This window comes from Apium graveolens, chromosome 6, assembly GCF_009905375.1.
Source record: "Apium graveolens cultivar Ventura chromosome 6, ASM990537v1, whole genome shotgun sequence".
NCBI lineage: Eukaryota > Viridiplantae > Streptophyta > Magnoliopsida > Apiales > Apiaceae > Apium > Apium graveolens.
The window spans coordinates 33,801,437-33,822,416 of NC_133652.1; the positions used below are offsets into that span (position 1 = coordinate 33,801,437).

The 20,980-nt window shown below is 35.3% G+C and overlaps 1 protein-coding gene across 3 annotated transcripts; it reads left to right on the forward strand.

The window, feature by feature from the left end:
- The first annotated feature begins 9,854 nt into the window (after positions 1–9,854).
- LOC141664390 (protein TOPLESS-RELATED PROTEIN 2-like) lies at positions 9,855–18,683 on the forward strand. Of its 3 annotated transcripts, none has more exons than XM_074470332.1 (26): positions 9,855–10,058; positions 10,555–10,888; positions 11,072–11,251; positions 11,336–11,449; positions 11,595–11,753; positions 11,862–12,039; positions 12,119–12,245; positions 12,338–12,450; positions 12,575–12,713; positions 12,820–12,929; positions 13,026–13,095; positions 13,188–13,261; positions 13,374–13,469; positions 13,550–13,645; positions 13,762–13,889; positions 14,006–14,240; positions 14,330–14,497; positions 14,577–14,678; positions 14,771–14,917; positions 15,161–15,271; positions 15,363–15,545; positions 15,673–15,801; positions 16,368–16,463; positions 16,553–16,738; positions 17,456–17,628; positions 18,314–18,683. In XM_074470332.1, exons 2-26 carry the CDS (start codon positions 10,809–10,811, stop codon positions 18,528–18,530), a joined length of 3,411 nt encoding a protein of 1,136 aa, XP_074326433.1. In that variant the 5' UTR covers positions 9,855–10,058; positions 10,555–10,808; the 3' UTR covers positions 18,531–18,683. The 3 variants fall into 3 exon arrangements, with proteins under 3 accessions (XP_074326433.1, XP_074326432.1, XP_074326434.1); XM_074470331.1 differs by having other exon boundaries at positions 9,856–10,058; positions 12,332–12,450; XM_074470333.1 differs by having other exon boundaries at positions 9,856–10,058; positions 12,341–12,450.
- The last annotated feature ends 2,297 nt before the right edge of the window (positions 18,684–20,980 follow it).

Genomic DNA, 20,980 nt, shown 5'->3' on the forward strand with positions numbered 1-20,980 from the left:
ATTATCTTTTGTAGTCCTTTAGCTGTCCAACTCTTTATGCATATCTTTATTTGTTTAATCCAGATCCTTTCCTGTAAATCAGCCGCTTTTCATCCCTGAAGTGTATCCGCACTTAAGTTCTGATATAAGTTCTGACGCCTTAAGTTCTGATAACTTCCTGTCTTCAATAAGTTCTGATTTCCAGTTAAGTTATGATATTCTGATAATAAGTTCTGAAACTAAACAAATCATATTAGACATGACATCACAAATATATCTAACATGGATGTTAATTTTATGCGTTAATGTGATGGAAGATGAACATAACAAACACAACCAAAAACACGAAGGTTTGAATAATCTGGTGTTTTCCAATATAATCTAAACGAAGGGAGAATCATTATTCAAGGAAGGAGATGGCAACCTGTTAATAAGATGCACAGCAGTGGAAATTGCTTCACACAAAAAATGAGGCGGTATAAATGATTCTATGAGAAGCGTACGGACAACATCTAGAAGCTGTCGATTTTTTCTTTTAGCCACCCCCATTTTATTGTGGGATTGAAGGACATGTTCTTTGAGAGATTATGTCATTGGTTTGCCAGAATTCTTGAAATGAGTGAGACATATACTCTCCCCTATTATCAGAGCGTAAAATTTTAATTTCTACAAAAAATTGAGTACGAATATGTGCATGGAAAAGCTTAAAGACTGAAAATACTTCATATTTTGAATGCAAAAAATAAATCCATATGAAGCGGCTATAGTCATCAATAAAAATAACAAAGTACTTATAATTTGCATGAGAAGTAATTGATGCCATGCCCCAAACATCACTATGTATTAAATCGAAAGGTTTAACAATAGTTGATTGGTGAGTAGGAAATGGCAAAGTTTTGCTTTTACCGAGCTTACACGAGTGACAATCAAAGTGAATATCATTTTGAGATGGAGACCCTTTATCCCCGAGTGAACCAGATTTAAATAAAGCATGGAGTACATTATTATTTGGGTGTCTTAGACGTTTATGCCATGCACGATAATCAACAACTATAGAATTACAAATGATAGGCTGAGATAAGTATGGAGGGATTGGAAAGTGAATTGGAACAATCTTCCTTCTTTAGGCCCCCTTGCTATCATCCTCCCTGAATGTTGATCTTGCATGAGACAACCAGTTTTAGAAAATTCTACTTTATAATTATTGTAAACTAATTGTCCAATAGAATAAAGATTGGTAGAAATTTTAGGTAAGACTAGGACATCAGTTATAGAGGAAGAAACATCACAAGTGGTTGTGATAGGTAAAGTATTTTCATCAGCTGTATGAATTTTAAGATTTCCAATATATTTATTTATATTGATGAGCAATTCAACATTATTTATCATGTGGTGGGAAGCTCCAGAGTCAAAGTACCAAGGAGCAGATTTCAGAAGAGATTTACCTGACATTCCCGATGCAGATAGGGCATAAACAATCATTTGCTGAATCATATCAAGGGTCATTGACTTTCCTGCAACAGAATCACTTTGTGGGAGATGAGTTGCACTTACCGAGCTACCAGCAATAGAAGAATCGACTGAAGTGATGTATGATGTTTGGTATCTCTTTGGAAGACGAATTAGGCATTCTTTAATGATATGACCATCTTTTCTACAGTAGTTGCATGATTTTTTAGAACAATTTGAGGCATAATGACCAAAACCCTTGCAACAAAAGTATTGAACATTAGTCATATCTGTACCTCATGACTTACTTTGAGCTGCATACGCGATAGGAACAACATTAGATTTGTATTGTTCTATATTGGACTGAGTAAGAAGTTGTTGCTCCTCACAAAGTAACTCATTGAGACAAACATTTAAAGAAGGGATAGACTCTCGATTCATAATATTGGATCTGGTACTTTCAAATTTAGATCTCAATTTCATAAGAAATTGATCTCTTTGAGTTGTTTCATGAACATATTGAACTCCACTGAGACTTTCAGATGGTAAGGTAGTATAAATGATATCAGTATATTCAGCCCACATATTTATAAAAAGGGAATAAAACTCTGAAATAGAGCGACTTCCCTGTTGAAGAGAAGCTATCTCGTGTTCAAGCTGAAATTGCCGAGCATTGTTTTGTTGATCATAAACTTCCTTCATATAATTCCACATCTCAGCTATAGTTTTATAAGGCCGCAAATTGAGAATGGTGTTTGATTCCACAGATTCTAAAATTCAAGACATAATTTGAGCATCCTTAACTTCCCATAAATCATGCTCATTTTTTCTTTTTCTTTATCTGGAGCAGGTTTGCTGCCATCAACCTAACCCCACATATCATTGCCTTTTACAAATATCTTGAAGTGAAACGACCAAGCAAAATAATTCTTGCCATTAAAACGAACTAAGCAGTTATCGTACCTTTGTGAAGACATGATCTGTTGGTTTCTCTGGTACTTTATAGAAAATTGGAAATTTTGGATTGAGAATAAAAATCTGGATCGATGATATTGAAAAAAACTCTAGAACAAGAACTGAATCTCGATAAAAATTATAAAATTGGCTCTGATACCATGATAATCATAGACAAAAAGATTGAACTATCAGAATGTGTTGTCTTTCTCATTGAGAAGCGTCCCTTTATACAGTAGGAGTCCTAGCTAATTACAGGCAAGTTAGAGGCTAAAAACTAGCTAATCCCGTGCTAATTACAAGTTGTCCTCTCATATACAACTAATTAGTTAGTCAGTCAATCAAGTCACAATATATGCATCAATAATGACACAATATATGCTTTCAAATATTCAAATATTTCCTGGATATCAAGAATTAACTATGCCACAAAATATTCTTTAAGATCAACATTTAGTTTCTTCGACAATATATTTATATATAATTAGTATGAGTGAGATCTTATTCAAATACATTTAAATCTCTTTAAACAGTAGGATTGTGGAGTAAAAATACATTGTGTTTGTTGTGTTGTAACCGGAGAAAAATATTATTTTTGCGAGATTATTAATTTATCGATTATTATTTAATTGAGGTTCAATTTTTGGTAATCATGGATGGTGCCTGTAATAAGGACAGTTAGATCTTGAAAAATGAATAATAGTCGTTGGGTCTATATAAACGAATATTCTATATTTCATGATTTAAATAAAAAATAAGCATGTATCCTAAATTGAATAGAATACTTGATACTTTTTTATAATTTAAGCAAAAATAAGTAGTCATTATAAATTATATAGAATACTTACAACAAAATTCGTAATTATTATTTTTTAATTTATAGATAGTTTTAATTAGATTACAGTTTTAAAGTATCATTGTATCAAAGATAACTTCGCAAATTTTGTTGGGCTGTACAATAGTTATAATATCATTTCTAGAACTCAAGATAGGGTTGAAATAAATAATATTAATTATTTGTTATTTTCGCTTAATCTCCTGCCTATTATGATTAAAACATCATTATAAATTCGACATTAAAATATCTATAAATAAAAAAATATCACGAGAGAAAAATTTGAAAAAATTAAAATTAAAAAAGTGTGGATGACACAAGTTTTAAGTACTATAAAAAAAACCAATCAGGGTAAGCGAGGGTAAGCGATTGTGAAATTATAGCGTACCGCATTAGTATTTTGCTATATGTAGGGGCTCGTACCGATCTATACTAATAAATACGCATCCTAAATTATATTGCTATATAAAAGTTTAAATATTTGATATTTGTTTGATTGCTTAGTTTATGAGTTAATTTGTAATCATTTATCTTATCTAATTTAAGTGAGTAAATTTGTACTTATTTGTTTATCTAATTTAAGAGCAGACTAGCTCAAATTATATGTTGAATAAATATATTTTATTGCAGTATCATCTAATGTAAGAGCAAACTAGCTCAAATCGTTTGTTGAACTAATAAAACTTATTTTAATATTTAAATTAATATAATTTACTTAATCGACTCAAATTATTTAAGAATATTAAATATTCAACTTCTTTACCATAAATGGAGTATTTTCGAATTAGAAATGCTATCAATATTATATACTCCTAAATGAAATATTTATTTGCTAAAGAAGACTCATTAAAACATTTATGATTAATAACTTAATATCCGGCATTTCTATTTTTTGAGAAATAACAAATACAATACCAATGATTCGTCTCTTTCTTGAAATTCAGTTGAAAATTGTTTATTAGTACAGATATAAAAGTAGAAAATTTAAGACTTAATTGCACTATGATGGCCTGAGTTATAAATTTTTAGCACAAAAATGGCTAAAATATAAAGTTAAGCGCCCACATGACCAAACTTTAATATTTTTTAACAACCGATTGCTTTCCGTCAGAATTCACTAACAGACGTTAACTGGCCAGGGGTATAACATGATTAAAATATTGCAACGGCTACTTTCTGCACTATGGACCTATGTCTATATATTACACATACAGTGAATTTCTAAACTTGAAGAAGATAAAAAATACTCAAACTCTTACAAATTGCTAGCTTTCAGCAGAAAATTATGGCATATAAGTGTTATTGTGGAAATTGGGCCGTGGAAAGGATTGCTCGCACAGATGCAAATGCAAGTCGTAAGTTTGCTGGGTATGGTCTAGACAGTCGTGGCTGTGGTTTTTCAGGTGGGTGGATGGGTGCGTAAGGTGTAGAAATTTGGTTATGGAAGTGGAGAGGGTGAAACTGGAGGCTAGAAGATGGAATATTAGCTTTCTGTTTTTATTCTTGTTATTATGTTTTATGTTAGTTTGTAATATTCCTCCTGTTGAAGATGTAAAACCAGATGTTTGATTAATGTTATTGCAGATGTGAGTACTTGCAATTGTTAACTTGTAGTTATGTGCACTAAAAGATAAATATATACACTTTTATGAACATATAAAAGGCTTGATTGATATCATTCCATTAGCATCATTCACAATTTCAGTAATAGTACATGTTGGCCACAAAATAACATATAGTAGCATCTAGTGACAAGTTTATAAGGCTTGGAGCCATTAATTCTAGCTATTACATACGCCAACAACCATATGACTTGCAAAAATAGTGTCTTAAAACTGCACACCTATATCCCCAACCAAAAGATAAAGTGCCATAAATATAGTCACCAATATTAGATCTAAAAACAAAGTTTCTTGTCAAGGCCAACAAAAAAACACAGAACAAAGATCACGTCTCCCATTAATTCATCTCTTTCTCTTTGGAGTTTCCTTCCTGGCCTGGTGAGAAAAGGCAGATGTTGAGCTTGCTTGAGTGTCACCAGTTTGTCTATCATTCTCATGCTGATGCATCATCTCGGGGATGGTATTTTGATGTTGTTGCTGTTTCTACATAGAAAATGCATTATAAGTAGGTTTGTGTTTAAACCTAATGTATTTAAGTTGATTTAAATAAGCCTTACCTTATGTGCGCAGGTCCTTGAATTATGCCCTGGCTGGTTGCATATTTTGCACACACAAGTAGTCTTAGCAATGTTAGGGACTGTCCCCTATTCTGCAGCTTTTTTAATGACATCATTTTTCTATAATTAGAAGATAACAGACCATTAGGGTTGTTAAATTATAACCATATAAGTACCATATATATGAATTACAAGATAAGTTTTTTGGCAGGACACGTCCTAGTGTTATGACCCCTTGCCTTACAGTAGGTACAATTAACAATTGTCCCAGCCTTGTTGAGGTTAGTGGCATCTTCAGGAATATCATTTCTGGTGTTCCTCTTTTTTTTGGTCTTCCTGTTGGTGCCTTCACAGCTGGAGGCAAAGGCCTTGGCTCCGAGGCTTGTTCCCAAAATTCAGGACTCGCAATTGGCTCCAACAAACAGATGTATAACTGTTTAAAAGAAACCAGTTTAATTTGGTTGTTAGAGTGTAAAAAGGAAATTGTATATGTAGCAAAAATAAAGGAAACTGTATGCAAGAAAATCTATCAATTACCTTCATGTACATGTCCTTGCTGTAGCATTCATGTATGTGATTCTCCCAAGGATCATTCCTAATGGCTATGCATGCACAAGCATGATAGCAAGGAATCCCAGTCAGATTCCATTTTCTGCAAGTGTAACTTTTTTCTTCAAATCAACAACTAACTCATGGCCACCATCTGTACAAGTGACTAAGTATGTGGTGCCTCCAGATCAGGACACAACACAATTACCAGCATACTGTATTGACCCAGGACATTTAAAGATAGGACAACAGTTATACTTAACATTAATTTTAAATTTTAAATAAGCATAAAATTCTCATTTTCATCCCATCTATAGATTATGGTCTACATTGAGTGCATTCCATAATAGTAATCTTAATTTTGATGCAGGAAAGATACAAGATAGAGCCACATACTTGTCAAGTTTTTTTTAGTGCACTAGGGCATATCACAGTGTCCCTGGCTGCTAATTTGTCTCTTCTAACTTGAATCCTCTTCATAACTGATTTATGCAGCTCCCTAAATATAGTGATGATAGGTAAGTCTCTGTACTTCCTAATACTGCTATTAAATACTTCACAGTGATTGTTAACAAATATATCACTGTGAACATTTGTTCTAAAAGCAGCTCTTGTCCACTGTGTTTTGGGTTTTGCAATGAGCCAGTCATGACATTTTGGTGCAATCTGTGAACATAATTGAACAAGTTACCAGCAACTAAAATTAAACATAATTGAACATAATTGAACTTAATTGAAAATTATATAAACTCTCAATCTGTTGATGCCCTAGCAGCTTTCCAGAGAAGTTGTCTTAATGTTATGCCCTTGAACTCCTTATACATATTTTGGTACAAATACATAACACATAATCTGTGTTCTGCATTTGGTACTATGGCCTCCAAAACATTTATAAGCCCCTGTCAAATAAGTAAAAATATATTAATATAGATATTTTTATAGAAGTGCAAGGTAATAAAGTTGCATATTTATGCACACACCTTTTGTCTGTCAGAGATGAAGGTCCACTCAGCATCAACTTGGATCTTCAAGTCATGAGTCAGTAATTCCAAGAACCATGTCCAAGATTCAGTGGTTTCTGATTCAACCACAGCCCATGCAATTGATGGCATGTACCCCAACTGCAGCTAATAACTGGCCACCATAGGGTCTCTTGAGATGGCACCCATCTAGTCCAACAAGGTGCCTACAGAACTGGGTGAAGGCCTTTTTTAGTGGGCCCAAACATACATACAATCTCATGAACCTACCCCTATCTGTCCCAGATACTGGATCTTCAGTAAGAACTTTAACTGTTGTCTCATGAAGCACCATTTTTAATTCATAAGCATAGTCCCGCACCTGAGCATATTGTGCTGCAGCAGTCCCATTGTTCTTGATCAGAGCTCTTTTCTTGGCTCTATACACTGCATACTTTGACACCTCACACTTCAAGTCATTAAAAATCTTCTTGTGGAATGCAGAAACAGGCCAACTAGGATTCATTCTGATTTCCTTTTCATAATGTGCAGCCATCCAGGTAGAGTTAATTTGTTTTTGCTTAAAAGTGGGCATGCAGGTATGCCTCTTGATTATGGAACTTATCTGGTATATTGATGTCTTGTTAAAGGGAGAAGCATAAATTGTCCAGGGACAAGGTTTCTGGCAAACATACTTCACTTTCCTACCATAATTAGCCACCAATTCCACTGGCCTCATTTCCATTATAACATGGTTTCTCACAGCCTTTCTGAATATTGCAGAGCTCTTAAACAACATACCAAGCAAAAAAACTGGTTTTTCCATGTCAACCTCTTCATTAAAAACTGGGAAACTAGGCTCATCCTCATCAGTTGAATTTTGTGCCATCCTTTTCTCCATCACTGCCGACATATACAGAATCCTCATCACTCTGTGTGTTGTCATCTTTCCGAGGGTCCTCATGGATGTCTTCATCCTCATCTTCATACACAGTCCTGTCAACATGTTGATCAAACAATAGGTCATCATCACTGTCATCTTTGTTGCTAGCATCTGAGTGAAAACTTTCATCATCACTATCTGATTGATCACCACCATACTCATATTCCTCATCACAGTCATCTTGATCAGAGAAATCCTTATACAGACCCTCAAGTTCAAGCATTTGTTGTTCCAGCTCATAGTCATCCTATGTTGAATTGGGAAATGGGTTCTCCATAAAAATTTCTTCTTCATATGCAGTCTTTGATGTAGTACCATCACAGTCTTGCCTTAGTGCAACATATGATTTAGTAACAAACAATTCTACATACTTATTAGTCCTTGGCCTATCTTTGTTATTTATCAATGTGCACATTACCATGAGGTCATCATCACTTTGTAACTCAAATAAACCGTGCTCCATTGTAGCTCCTGGAATCCTATACCACAACTGATAAAAATCTCCGCTCGATCCACTTTCAATCAACACACTATTTATCTCTATAAGACTAATAGCATCAGAATCACAGAAGTCGACATAAACCACAAAACCTCCAATATATCTCTTAGGATTTTCCTCCATTTTACCATCATAAAACATTTTAATTGTAAAAAACTCAGCATCTGAGAAATAAACCCATTTACTTAAATTAACTAGATAATTTGGGATAACTAAATTACACTTTAAAAACACGAATAACTAACAATAAATCATAAATTACACTTTACAACACTAGCAAACAAGATAATCAACACAACATCAACATAATTCATAGTTATACAGTAAACAAAAAAGTACACTATAAAACGCTAGGAAAATAACTAACAAAAAAGATATAGGTATCTTATTAAGCAAAACCCCCAAATTATACATAAACATTACAAATCTTATTAAGCAAAACCCCCCACCATATGATGACATCTTGTTAAAAACCCCCTAATTATACATAAACATCGCATGCAAATAGAGAAAAAAGTACATACCTATATATTGTGGACATTGGTAGGGTTTGAATGCTTCTTCATCTTGCTTGAGCCTCAGTTTCCACATCTTGCTCCAATTTCGTCTTCACGGTTTCTACAGTTTAGTTAGTTTTAGGGTTTTTTGTGATCGATTTTTGGGGGGAATTAAGGGTTAGTTTAAGAGGGAGAGACAATAATAGAGGAGTTATATGAGTACAATGTTCAATTTTACATTTTTACCCCCAGTCAGTACTTTAAACTGTGAAGCTATATAACGTCCGTTAATGAGATTGACGGAATGCCATCGATGGTTAAAAAAATTTAAGTTGTGTCATGCAGGCGCTTAACTTTATATTTTAGCCATTTTTGTGCTAAAAAATTATAACTCAGACCATCATAGTACAATTAAGTCAATATTTAAATATTTCATTTATCAAACCTGTCATTAATATACTCCCTGACCAACATGAATTTTCTACTCCCTCCATCTCATATTATTTGTTTTCTTTGGATTTGTGCCGGTCAAATTGACTTAAGTTTGACTGAAATTTATTAATAATTTATAATTGAACAAAATAAAAAAATTACAACACCGGAAAGTAGATTTAATCTACTTTAATCTATAATTTTTAGTTTTTCGAAATAATATACGAGTAATATTTAATCGTTAGTCAAAAGTCGGTAAATTTGACTTTTATAAAATAAAATGTGACACATAATATGAGATAATATGAGATGAGATGGAGGGAGTATTTGCCTCATATTATCTAAAAAAGCATGAATTTTCTATAACCAGATGTAAAATTTAATCTATTATTTTTGGTCTAAACTGTTTATTTTTAATATCACCCCATAAACAAATATTCTTGTTCAGTCATTTACCCTAGGCAACAGCTCTGTGGTTTTAAAAAAGCCCAAGGGTATTAAAGACAGCAACAGTGATGCGACTTGGAGAGTGAGAGAAGTGAGAAAGCCCAGACACAGCCAAGTACTAGTATAAAAGGATATTTTAGAGAGAGAAACAAAATAACGTGTACAATCCCATCCTATACAACATACACGCATATATTATATACACAAAGAAGACATAAAGAGAAAGTACAAAGAGGTTTTTGTGTTTTGTTTCCAGTCTTCTTACCAGAGAAAAAATAAAGAAACAAGTGCTTTAGAAAGTAAAAACCCTAGCTTTGTTACTTTTGATGCTCCTAGGTAAGCTTCTCTTTTCAAACCCTTATCTTTAATATACACGCAATTTGAATTCTTGGGCGTGGATCTGAAATGGGCTTTTCTTTTTTCTTGCTAATTTGAAGTAACCCATTGATTTTAAATTTTTTGTTGGTATGTGGAAATGAGATAAAGATGGAATCTTTGATGACCCATTTTAGTTAATGTTAATGGGTTTTGTTTTGTTTTTGTGTTTAATGCTTTTTGGATAAATCTTGGGTTGATTAAAGGCTCATTTTGTAGGAAACTTTGTGTCTTTCTTCTTGTTGAGGTAGTTTCTGATTGTGGTTGGAGTTGTTTGTTTGTTTGTGATGAGGTTAATTGTTGGAGTATAATGATATTTCGGAGCTTTTCAATTTAATTAGAAGAAAATGGGGGGTTTTGGATTCAAGGTCTTGATTGTTGTGGCATTATGGTTGGTAGTTACAGTTCATGCAGTTCTCTTTATTTTGGATATTTATGCTTAATTGTTTTTGTACAGGAAGTGGGATCAACTTCTCTTTTCCTAGGATTATATGGTGCTTTCTTTTTTATTAGTTTAGTGCTGGTTGAAGGGTTGTGTGTTGAATTTTAAGAATTTGCAAGGAGCATATGCTTAAATCTTGCAGAATTCTTGGCAAGTAAAGTGGATAATTATAGTTCGCATACCTGCCTGTGTTTGTTCTACACACTGCGAATCTTTGTTAATACCGGACTTCTGCACTGGAGTATTTCGGGATCCCGGGAGCAGGTACCATGTCGTCTTTGAGTCGGGAACTAGTTTTCCTGATACTGCAATTCTTGGACGAGGAGAAATTCAAAGATACCGTCCATAAGTAAGTTATTTAGCATATCTTATCTTAGCTTTTCGGCTCTATCTTGTTGTTAATTTATGATATTTTGCAGTGTAGGATCTTATATAAATTGGTCCAAACATAGATATTAAATTTTGAGAAAAAAACTGTATTTAAAAAAATCTGTTTCTTACTAAGAAACTTCCTGCGAATTATCCTGATCAGGCTGGAACATGAGTCTGGCTTCTACTTCAATATGAAGTACTTTGAGGATCAAGTTCAGGCAGGTGAGTGGGATGAAGTTGAACGCTATTTATGTGGTTTCACAAAGGTCGAGGATAACCGCTACTCAATGAAGATATTTTTCGAACTCAGAAAACAGAAATATCTGGAAGCTCTTGATAAGTAAAATTTAATTGCCAATTCTTTAGTTAATTTGTTGTCAAAGGCCAAGTCTTTTTAAATTTAATATCTTGTTATTACTCTCAGGAATGACCGTCCTAAAGCTGCTGAGATTCTAGTAAAAGATCTAAAGGTGTTCTCCTCTTTCAATGAAGACCTTTTCAAAGAAATCACTCAGTTGCTTACTCTCGATAATTTCAGGTATTAAGTACTCTCGATAGTCTGTTATGAGAAAGACCTTTTGGGTACTTTATGGCTAATTCACTTGAGCAATAATTCATCAAAGGATCTGATGCTTTCTGCCAACTCCTTTTTTATCTTTTTTTATTGGGTCAATACTTAATAGGCAAAATGAGCAGCTTTCCAAGTACGGGGACACAAAATCAGCTCGCAGCATTATGCTGGTTGAATTGAAAAAGCTTATAGAGGCGAATCCCTTGTTTCGTGACAAACTTGCGTTCCCAACGTTTAAAGCTTCGCGTTTGCGGACATTGATTAATCAAAGGTTTCCCCCTAGCCACACTATTTTTTTCCTTCGTATTTATGTTGGTTTCCATAGGCATTGCGTATTTTCTAAAATTTCTGTCTAATTAGAGTAATTTGTGATTGTCAGTCTTAATTGGCAGCATCAACTTTGCAAGAACCCACGTCCAAACCCTGACATTAAGACACTTTTTATCGATCATACTTGTGCTTCTAGCAATGGAGCTCGTGCTCCTCCACCGACTAACAATCTACTTGCTGGTCCTGTTCCAAAAGCTGGGGTTTTCCCTCCGCTTGGAGGTCATAATGTAAGTAAGATGGAATTTTTGCAATTGTTTTTGTGTACTCATTCAACAAACATTTAGGAAATACTTTTTTTGTAAACAGCCATTCCAGCCAGTTGTGTCTCCTTCTCCGAGTGCAATTGCAGGTTGGATGTCAAGTCCCAATCCTTCCATGCCTCATGCTGCTGTTCCATCTGGCCCCCCCGGCCTGGTTCAATCTCCTGGTGCAGGTTGGTCTTCATCCTTTTTAGTGGCAAATAGATTCTTTTGAAGCTATTGTTATATGTTGTGTGTCAACCACAATAATTATTACCAGTATCAGCAGCTGCTTTCCTGAAGCACCCCAGGATGCCCCCTGGCGTTCCTGGAATGGAGTACCAAATGGGTGATTCAGAACACTTGATGAAGCGTCTGCGCACGGGTCAGTCTGATGAGGTATGGGTGAACTGAATTGCTTTGAGATGTATGAAAACTCTTTCTACTGCACAGGACTGTTCAATTTTTTACCCAGGTCTTGATTTCGAACTTTAAATTTAACATGCGCAATCATGTTATACAGGTCTCTTTCTCCGGATCAACACATCCTCTCAATATGTACTCGCCAGATGATCTTCCAAAAACTGTTGTGCGGATCCTTAATCAAGGGTCGAACGTCATGAGCATGGATTTTCATCCACAGCAACAGACTGTTCTTTTGGGTTAGTTCAGAATTGATCTCTGATGCGTAAACAAATAGTAAAAATGAAGAATATATACAGTTCTCAGTACTTGATGACTAATATTATATATCATCCTTTTCTGTAGTTGGAACCAATGTTGGTGATATTAGTATTTGGGAAGTTGGATCTCGTGAAAGGCTAGTGCACAAAACATTCAAGGTGTGGGATTTGTCAGCTTGTTCAATGCCGTTGCAGGTGAGAAGTTCATAGTCCTCAGTTGTCCTTTCAAAAATGAGCTATTGCTTATCAATTGCGTTAAATATTCTGACAATTCTTAATAAAATATTTCAGACAAATCTGGTAAAAGATGCAACAATATCTGTCAATAGGTGCATATGGGGTCCAGATGGAGCTATACTTGGTAAACCTTTACTTAATAGGATGTTTTTCTGTATATTTTTTTTTGTAGAGCATCTTGCGTAAATATATGCAACTTATTTTACAAATTTTTAGGTGTTGCTTTTTCAAAGCATATAGTTCAGATTTACACATATAATCCAGCAGGAGAACTGAGACAGCATTTAGAGGTAAGCCCCCTGAATCTTATAAGTACATGAACATGCTGTTCTCTCTACCTTTGAACCATAAGCTACATGTGTACGTGAAAACCAAGTTTATGAGACTCTTTGTATGTTGTAGATTGATGCTCACATTGGTGGTGTAAATGATATTGCCTTTGCTCATCCCAACAAGCAACTTTGCATTGTAACATGTGGTGATGACAAGACGATTAAGGTATTAATTAGTTGGACATAAGATATAATATTCTTAAAGCATGCTACATGATATTTACAATATCCATGTCCATTTAATAGGTTTGGGATGCTGTTTCTGGACGAAGACAGTATATATTTGAGGGTCATGAGGCTCCTGTTTATTCTGTATGCCCTCACTCCAAAGAGAATATACAGGTAATTTTTGAAGTTTTACTTCTGCATCTCGCCTTTTTATCTGCCTACACATTTAAATAAAGAATGAGCTCAATTAATATCTCTCGTCCCTTTCCCCTTGTCCACATTTTTTGCAGTTTATCTTCTCTACTGCTATTGATGGGAAAATCAAAGCATGGCTATATGATTGTCTAGGTTCAAGAGTTGATTATGATGCCCCTGGACGCTGGTGCACCACAATGGCTTATAGTGCTGATAGAACCAGGTTTATATTCCCTACCAAATATTGATAGTTTCAGTATACTGACAGCATACCATATAAATCTGAGTTTCAGTGTCTTCTTTAGTTATTCTCGTGTTCCTAATTGCCTTGTTTTCTAGACTTTTCTCTTGTGGGACAAGCAAAGAAGGTGAATCACACCTTGTGGAGTGGAATGAAAGTGAAGGAGCTATTAAGAGAACATACTCAGGTTTTCGAAAGCGTTCACTAGGGGTTGTTCAGTTTGACACAACTAGGAATCGTTTCCTAGCTGCTGGTGATGAATTTCAGATAAAGTTTTGGGACATGGATAACAACAACATTCTGACAACTATTGATGCTGATGGTGGATTGCCCGTTAGTACATAATATTAAAATACTAGTTGATAAACATGCATCTTTTGAGTTGTTCTCTCGCAATAAAACTTATGTCTATAATTATGCAGGCAAGTCCTAAATTAAGGTTTAACAAGGAAGGCTCATTACTGGCCGTAACAGCCAATGAAAATGCTATTAAGGTTATTGCAAATCATGATGGGCAGCGCATGTTGAGGATGCTGGAGAGCAGGACATTCGATGGGTCTCGCGGTTTCTCAGAAGCAGCCAATATTAAAGTAGGATTTTAATTTAATTGTTTCTTTTTTTTCACTAGTCATGGCTCTGGATCTGAGAATGTTATTATCTATTTCACAGCCTTCGTTCTCTGGCGCCCTGGGCCATAATGTTTCTAACCCTATACAACCAAATCTAGAGCGTGCTGAAAGAATGCAGACTCCATTATCCATTGGCAATCATGTAAATATTCCTTTTTGTCAATTATTTTAATCCTATTCATTTAAGTAGCTTTATGAGTTTACATGCTTTCTTTTAATGTGAAATATTTACAGGCTACTGCAGAGAGTAGCAAGATGGCAGATATTAAGCCAAGGATTTTAGACAACACTGACAAAATAGTAGCCTGGAAGTTTCCTGACATAAAAGAATCAAGTCAACTAAGGGCTATACGGTTACCTGATTCATTTACAGCTAGTAAGGTATATTTTATAAGCATGCTTTGTAGATAAAGATATATATTTCTTCAATATTAGTCAACATGACAATCACAAGTTTCTTTTATTATTATGTCTTTGATGATTCAAAAATTAAGTCACACCGTTAATATTTAGATAACGCCAATTTCTTAAATGACATTCTTGCTTTAATTTTATTTTAGGGTTTTCTTGATGTATTTGACATTTGTTTTGCATAAAGTTAAACTTCAAATGCATGAACTACAGGTTATGCGGTTAATTTACACAAATTCAGGATTAGCTTTGCTGGCACTTGCTTCCACTGCTGCTCATAAGCTCTGGAAATGGCAGCGTAGTGAGCGTAATCCTTCAGGGAAAGTTAGTATTGTAATAAGAAAATAACTTAATAACAATCAATTTTTACTTTTGACCTTTGTTGTTTGATTGTTTTCCTTCTGTTCTTGGTCAGTCTACAGCATCTATCATGCCACAGTTGTGGCAGCCGCCAAGTGGAGTTCCTATGTCTAATGACTTGAATGATGGTAAAGCAGCCGAAGACTCAGCTGCATGCATTGCTTTATCAAAAAATGATTCTTACGTCATGTCTGCTTCGGGTGGGAAAGTGTCCTTGTTTAACATGATGACCTTCAAGGTCTGTTGTAATCTTTTCTGTTTTTTCTCACTGCATTGGTTGCTAATCAAGTACCAGATTACACTATGGTTGCACACCATATTTTAAAAAATAGTTTAAAATATTTAATATGGACTCGATTCTCCAGGTCATGACAACATTTATGCCTCCTCCTCCAGCAGCAACATATCTGGCGTTCCATCCCCAAGATAATAATATTATTGCTATTGGAATGGAGGATTCAACTATTCAGATATACAATGTCAGGGTTGATGAGGTAATTAGGCTATGCTTTCATGTCAAGAGGCTGCTGTACTTGTTTGGAATATTGCAAGAAAATGCTGCATATGATTATTGCAATAGTAGTTTTATGGTCATGAACTCATCCTTTTGTAGACAGTTGCTAAACCATATATTGTTTAAGGTGTCAGTTTAGATTCTTAAATGACGTAAAAATTTTGAGTGCTCAAGGAAACAGCATAGAAGGCTGGAAAATAATTAACTATGAAAGATGTTTAGTTGAATTAACTTATTGGTACTAGAGTGTTTGTGGTTTATAGCATTAATAAGATGATAATGACTTAAGAATCTTCGTTAGATGTGAATTAGCATACAAAATTGTTAGAATAGTGAGGCTTAATATTTTTTTTGCATAACTAGACACCAAGATGAGACGGGAGAACATTTCTAAACACGAGGTTCTCTGATATCGTGGTGCTTATCTTGATGCTAATTAATACAGGAAAAAATTGAGTCGATCCTTGTCTCGGTCTTCAAAATTCTCGAATTTTAATTTTCCCTGAGTTGTTATGATGTTAATTGTATATTCATCAATGATTACAGGTCAAAACCAAACTGAAGGGTCACCAGAAACCAATCACAGGACTTGCTTTTTCAAAGACATTAAATGTACTTGTGTCGTCTGGAGCTGATGCACAGGCAAGTGGCAGATAATAGAACAAATTTAAGCATTTATGTCATAAGGTAATTTGCATAACCAACAGTATGTTTCTTTGTCCGGATCACAGCTGTGCGTCTGGAACATTGAGGGCTGGGAAAAGAGAATGGCAAGGCCGTTACAAACGCCACCTAGTCACTCAGCTCCCCTGGTTGGCGAAACACAAGTTCAGTTTCATAATGATCAAACTCATCTACTTGTTGTTCATGAAAGCCAAATTGGTATTTATGATAGCCAACTTGAATGCTTGCGATTGGTAAGTGATCTTTCTGGACATAGTACCAAAAAATTGGTTTATCTTAAACACAAATATAACTCTTCGAATTAGCTACTTTTGTGGACATGCTTTTGCTTCTTTTTTCTTTCATCAACATGCTTGTACACCTAGTTTTTAAAAACATCTAAGGGTGCCTATAAGATTGCCAACTTATGTTGCACTGGTCTTTTGTGTTTCTTCTTGTTGGAGCCATCATAGGGTGCCCAAAGAATGCGAAGAAAAGTTAAAATGAATAAACCACAAAAAATTATTGTTCAGAAAGCATATATCACTCTCGCTTATCTCATGTAAAGCTATATTTTTTATTTTTTATTTGTGTTGGGTTCATGTAGGCACCTTTTAAGGGTGCCAACTACTGAAGCATTTATTCCCAAAAAGTTGCCAAGTATGACATTGATGATAGAGAAATTAATTTTTTTTATTGATTTGGCCATACAGGGCACTCCTAAAGGGTGTGCTTCTAGATGCTCTAATTCCTTTCATGTCACTGTTACATGCCATAGGCCATAGCAAATATAATTATTATGCTCAGCGGCTGGCAATATTTAACAAGTAACAACATTTTGTACTTTTTAAAATTTGCTCACAGTTATCAGGAGATTAGAATTCAACCTGATCTTTCTTTTTGACCTTTTCAATTTTTTTTAATTCAACAATGTTTTAATGCTCCTAACCTATAAATTAAAATTATTACAGTGGTCTCCCAGGGACTCGCTTCCTGCTGCCATATCAAGTGCAATATACTCATGTGACGGGCTGCTGATTTTTGTTGGATTTTGTGATGGAGCTATTGGAATTTTTGATGTGGATGGTTTGAGGCTTCGATGTCGTATAGCATCCGCTGCCTATATCCCTTCGTCTTTATCCAGGTATGCTACTGAAATTTTTTACTTATCATTTGTAAAAGCATAATGTTGCCTCTGTTGAATCTTACATATAATATTGTGATAAAATTCTTCACAACAATCTTTCTGTAGCGAATAGAAGTATTAACTACAAATATTGTTATTTGCTGTGCGTTTAATTATTTTCCAAGGTAATGCCATATCGTCTTATTCTGCTTGTAGATTTGGGGCCTAACAATTTGATTCCTAAACAAATAGGAGATATTGTATGGAACTATAGGTTGTACAAAGTTTATGTAACACATCAGGTCATTTTTTATTTCTTTGGCTTGGCCAGTTTACGTTTGCGAACTTGGTAACCAGGTAAAAGTTGATAGAGGAATATTAGGAATATCTCTTAGTCGTTCTTTAGACTCTGTGTATAGATCACTTTTCCAAAAGTATCAATTGCGATAGTAATGGCAATGCAATCTATTCATCTACCTTTAATACTTCTAAAATTATTAAAACTGGGAGATGCAATACTGCTGCAACCAACTTAACTTTATTATTCACTCCCTTTGTGTGTGCGTGCCTTTCATGACTTGTAAGTGGATGCTTTCTCAGTTATTGAAGTTTGATGCTCATATGTCTATTGTTGGCATGTTTAAGTGGTATTGCCAGGTAGAGTCCGGTTTAACATTTTGATAATTGGTTTATAACTCTGCAGCAACAACAGCAATGTCTTCCCAGCGGTCATTGCAGCACATCCTACTGATTCTAATCAGTTTGCCCTCGGAATGACCGATGGCTCAGTTCATGTGATCGAGCCATCAGATGGAGAGCCTAAGTGGGGTGGACCAATCCCCCAAGAAAATGGATCCCTGCCTTCCATTCCCTCAAATTCTGCCTTGAACAGTCAGCCATCTGAAACCCCATCTAGGTGAAATTGTAAAATTAATTGCCAAATTATTATGCTTTGGGCTATACATGTTTATCTCTAGCCTGTTAGTATATATATCTAAATACCCTTGTTTGAACCATTTGAATTTTTTCTTGATAGTAAAATTTTTGAAGGTGTAAATTGTTGTTTTGTTTCATGTTGCATTGATATGCATTTCATGTTGACGTGTAAAAGTTGCATCTAAATCAGGATATCTAGCAGCAAATGCTATGCCTTCCTCAGTCCTCTCAGAAGTTAGGAATACCTAAAAATTTAATATATTGGAAAATATACAACTCTCAAGAACTTTCATGACCTTGACATATAATTAACTTTGAATGCTCAAGTAAAGTGAACACAAAAGGAAAATGCAGTCATGTGAAGTGATTGTACCAGGGGATCAAAATGTAGAGCAACAGTTGTAAACTAGTAATGTTGAAGAAGTTTATACTAATCCTAGTTCAACCTTTTTGAATTATGCAAGTGCTGGTTGAGACTTGAGAGCATAATCGATGACTCTGCAGCAAATGGTTAAGTGGTGATGTGAAATTATAAATATGATGTGCCTGAAAGGGAAAGAAAAATTAACAGGGAGAGATTCTGATGCACGGAGAAACCTACACTTTAAACAAACAAACAAACCCTCTTTTAAGAGTGTTATTTAGTGGAAGTTGCCATGGAACTAGTCCCCTATAATCTAGATCTAGCTTGGCACCTAGGATAGGAGGAGTATTATATTAAGACAACACCACCTAATCAATCATTACTCCTAACCTGGACACACTTGTCTTGTGTGCCCCTTGTCACGGTTGTCCAAATGGAGTCAAAACATTGAACACGTGGCAAAGTTAATTTTCAACTTTCTTATGTTCCGGCACAATCACCATTTTTACTTGCTAATGCCATTTTGCCATTTTTTTTTTTTTGCTAAATGCCATTTTGCCATTTTTAACACATACAAGTATAATTCTTTATCATGCCAAATACATACAAGTATAATTATTAAAAAAAACACGATCCCTTTTATATCTAAATGAAAAATAAGTTATCTATATTATAATTATAAAATAAATTAAATGTATCAAAATCGTAAAACTGAAATTTACAGATATTTATATTTCATAATCGAAAGTCAATGAAAAGTTACGAAGATCATAATACTGAACTCTAATAACGTACTAGGATTTCATAAAATGCCACAGACATGGCCTGTTTAATAGATGACGAAAATTCTGAAGTCACCACCAGACAGTAACAGGCCTCGCTCCCTCGCACATGAAACATGCCACCCTATACTATTTTTTAATTAATTATTTGGTCGTATTCGAATTTGTAAAAACATTCAGTACATTCATGATTATTGATTCAACACCAGCTTGAAGCGGGCGGGGCACGTGACCTTGACGAATAGTATTTAAAATTCCTTAATTGCCGGCTAATATTCTAGGTGTCCATATTATCTCGTCCAATCAAAGGCCCTATAGTCAACCGGATCTTACCGCATGCTCTCTTTACCCCGTCCAATTTCGAAACCACGATAAAAATAACTTAATTTTAAAGATTTTTTACAAAAATACCTACATTCCAATTATGGCCGATACTTGCATGCATTTGTATTGGTACTGGACTGCTGGTGCTACGGCATTTGTGGGTAGAGGTGGTCATCCGTGCGGGTCGTGCGGGCCGGGCCGGGTTTGTAGCGGGTTGGGACCGAAAAATATGAATACTAAACCGGCATTGGAAGGCGAGCGAATCGGGCCGGGCTGTGTTGAGCTGACAGACGGTAATCCGGATTCGGCTCGCAGGCGGTTCATGGCTCACAGCGTGCAGGCGGTTCACGGGCTGGCACGCGGGCTGACGGGTTGAACAGATACAGCCTTCCTTTTCCTTCATGTGTTGTGTTTGTGTACTTGTACGACCAGCCAGCCTCCCTGCTATTCTGGAAACACGTGGGAAATCCTTGGGACCTAATAGGGTTAAATTTATATAATATCAGAAATTGATTGTTATTAAAGCTTTATACATACACATACATTACTAGAATAAATACACAGTTGAAATAAAATCAGTGGACTGGTTGCAATTGAAAAACGAAACATAGAGATAGACACGAAACTACACACAAAGTAATTAATTAGTAACACACAAATACAAAGAAAAATGAAGGAAATGGAGGCACCTACCAGTAAAGGCAACAACAGCTCCGATCAAGAGGAGAAGCTGTCCATACGAGACTCCAAGCTGTCCATACGTGTTTCCAGAATAACGCGGGCGGGCTGTGCGGGCTCGTGCGGGCTGTGCGAGTTGCCTGGTCCGTGCGGCTCGTGCGGGCTTGGCTCGTGCGGGCCTGTGCGGGCTCGTGCGGTTCCGGGTTCTGAAATTAGAATTCGTATTCGGTTCACCTAATTTAGCGGGTTGGGCGGGTTTGAACCGGCCCGGTTCGGTCCGAATTTT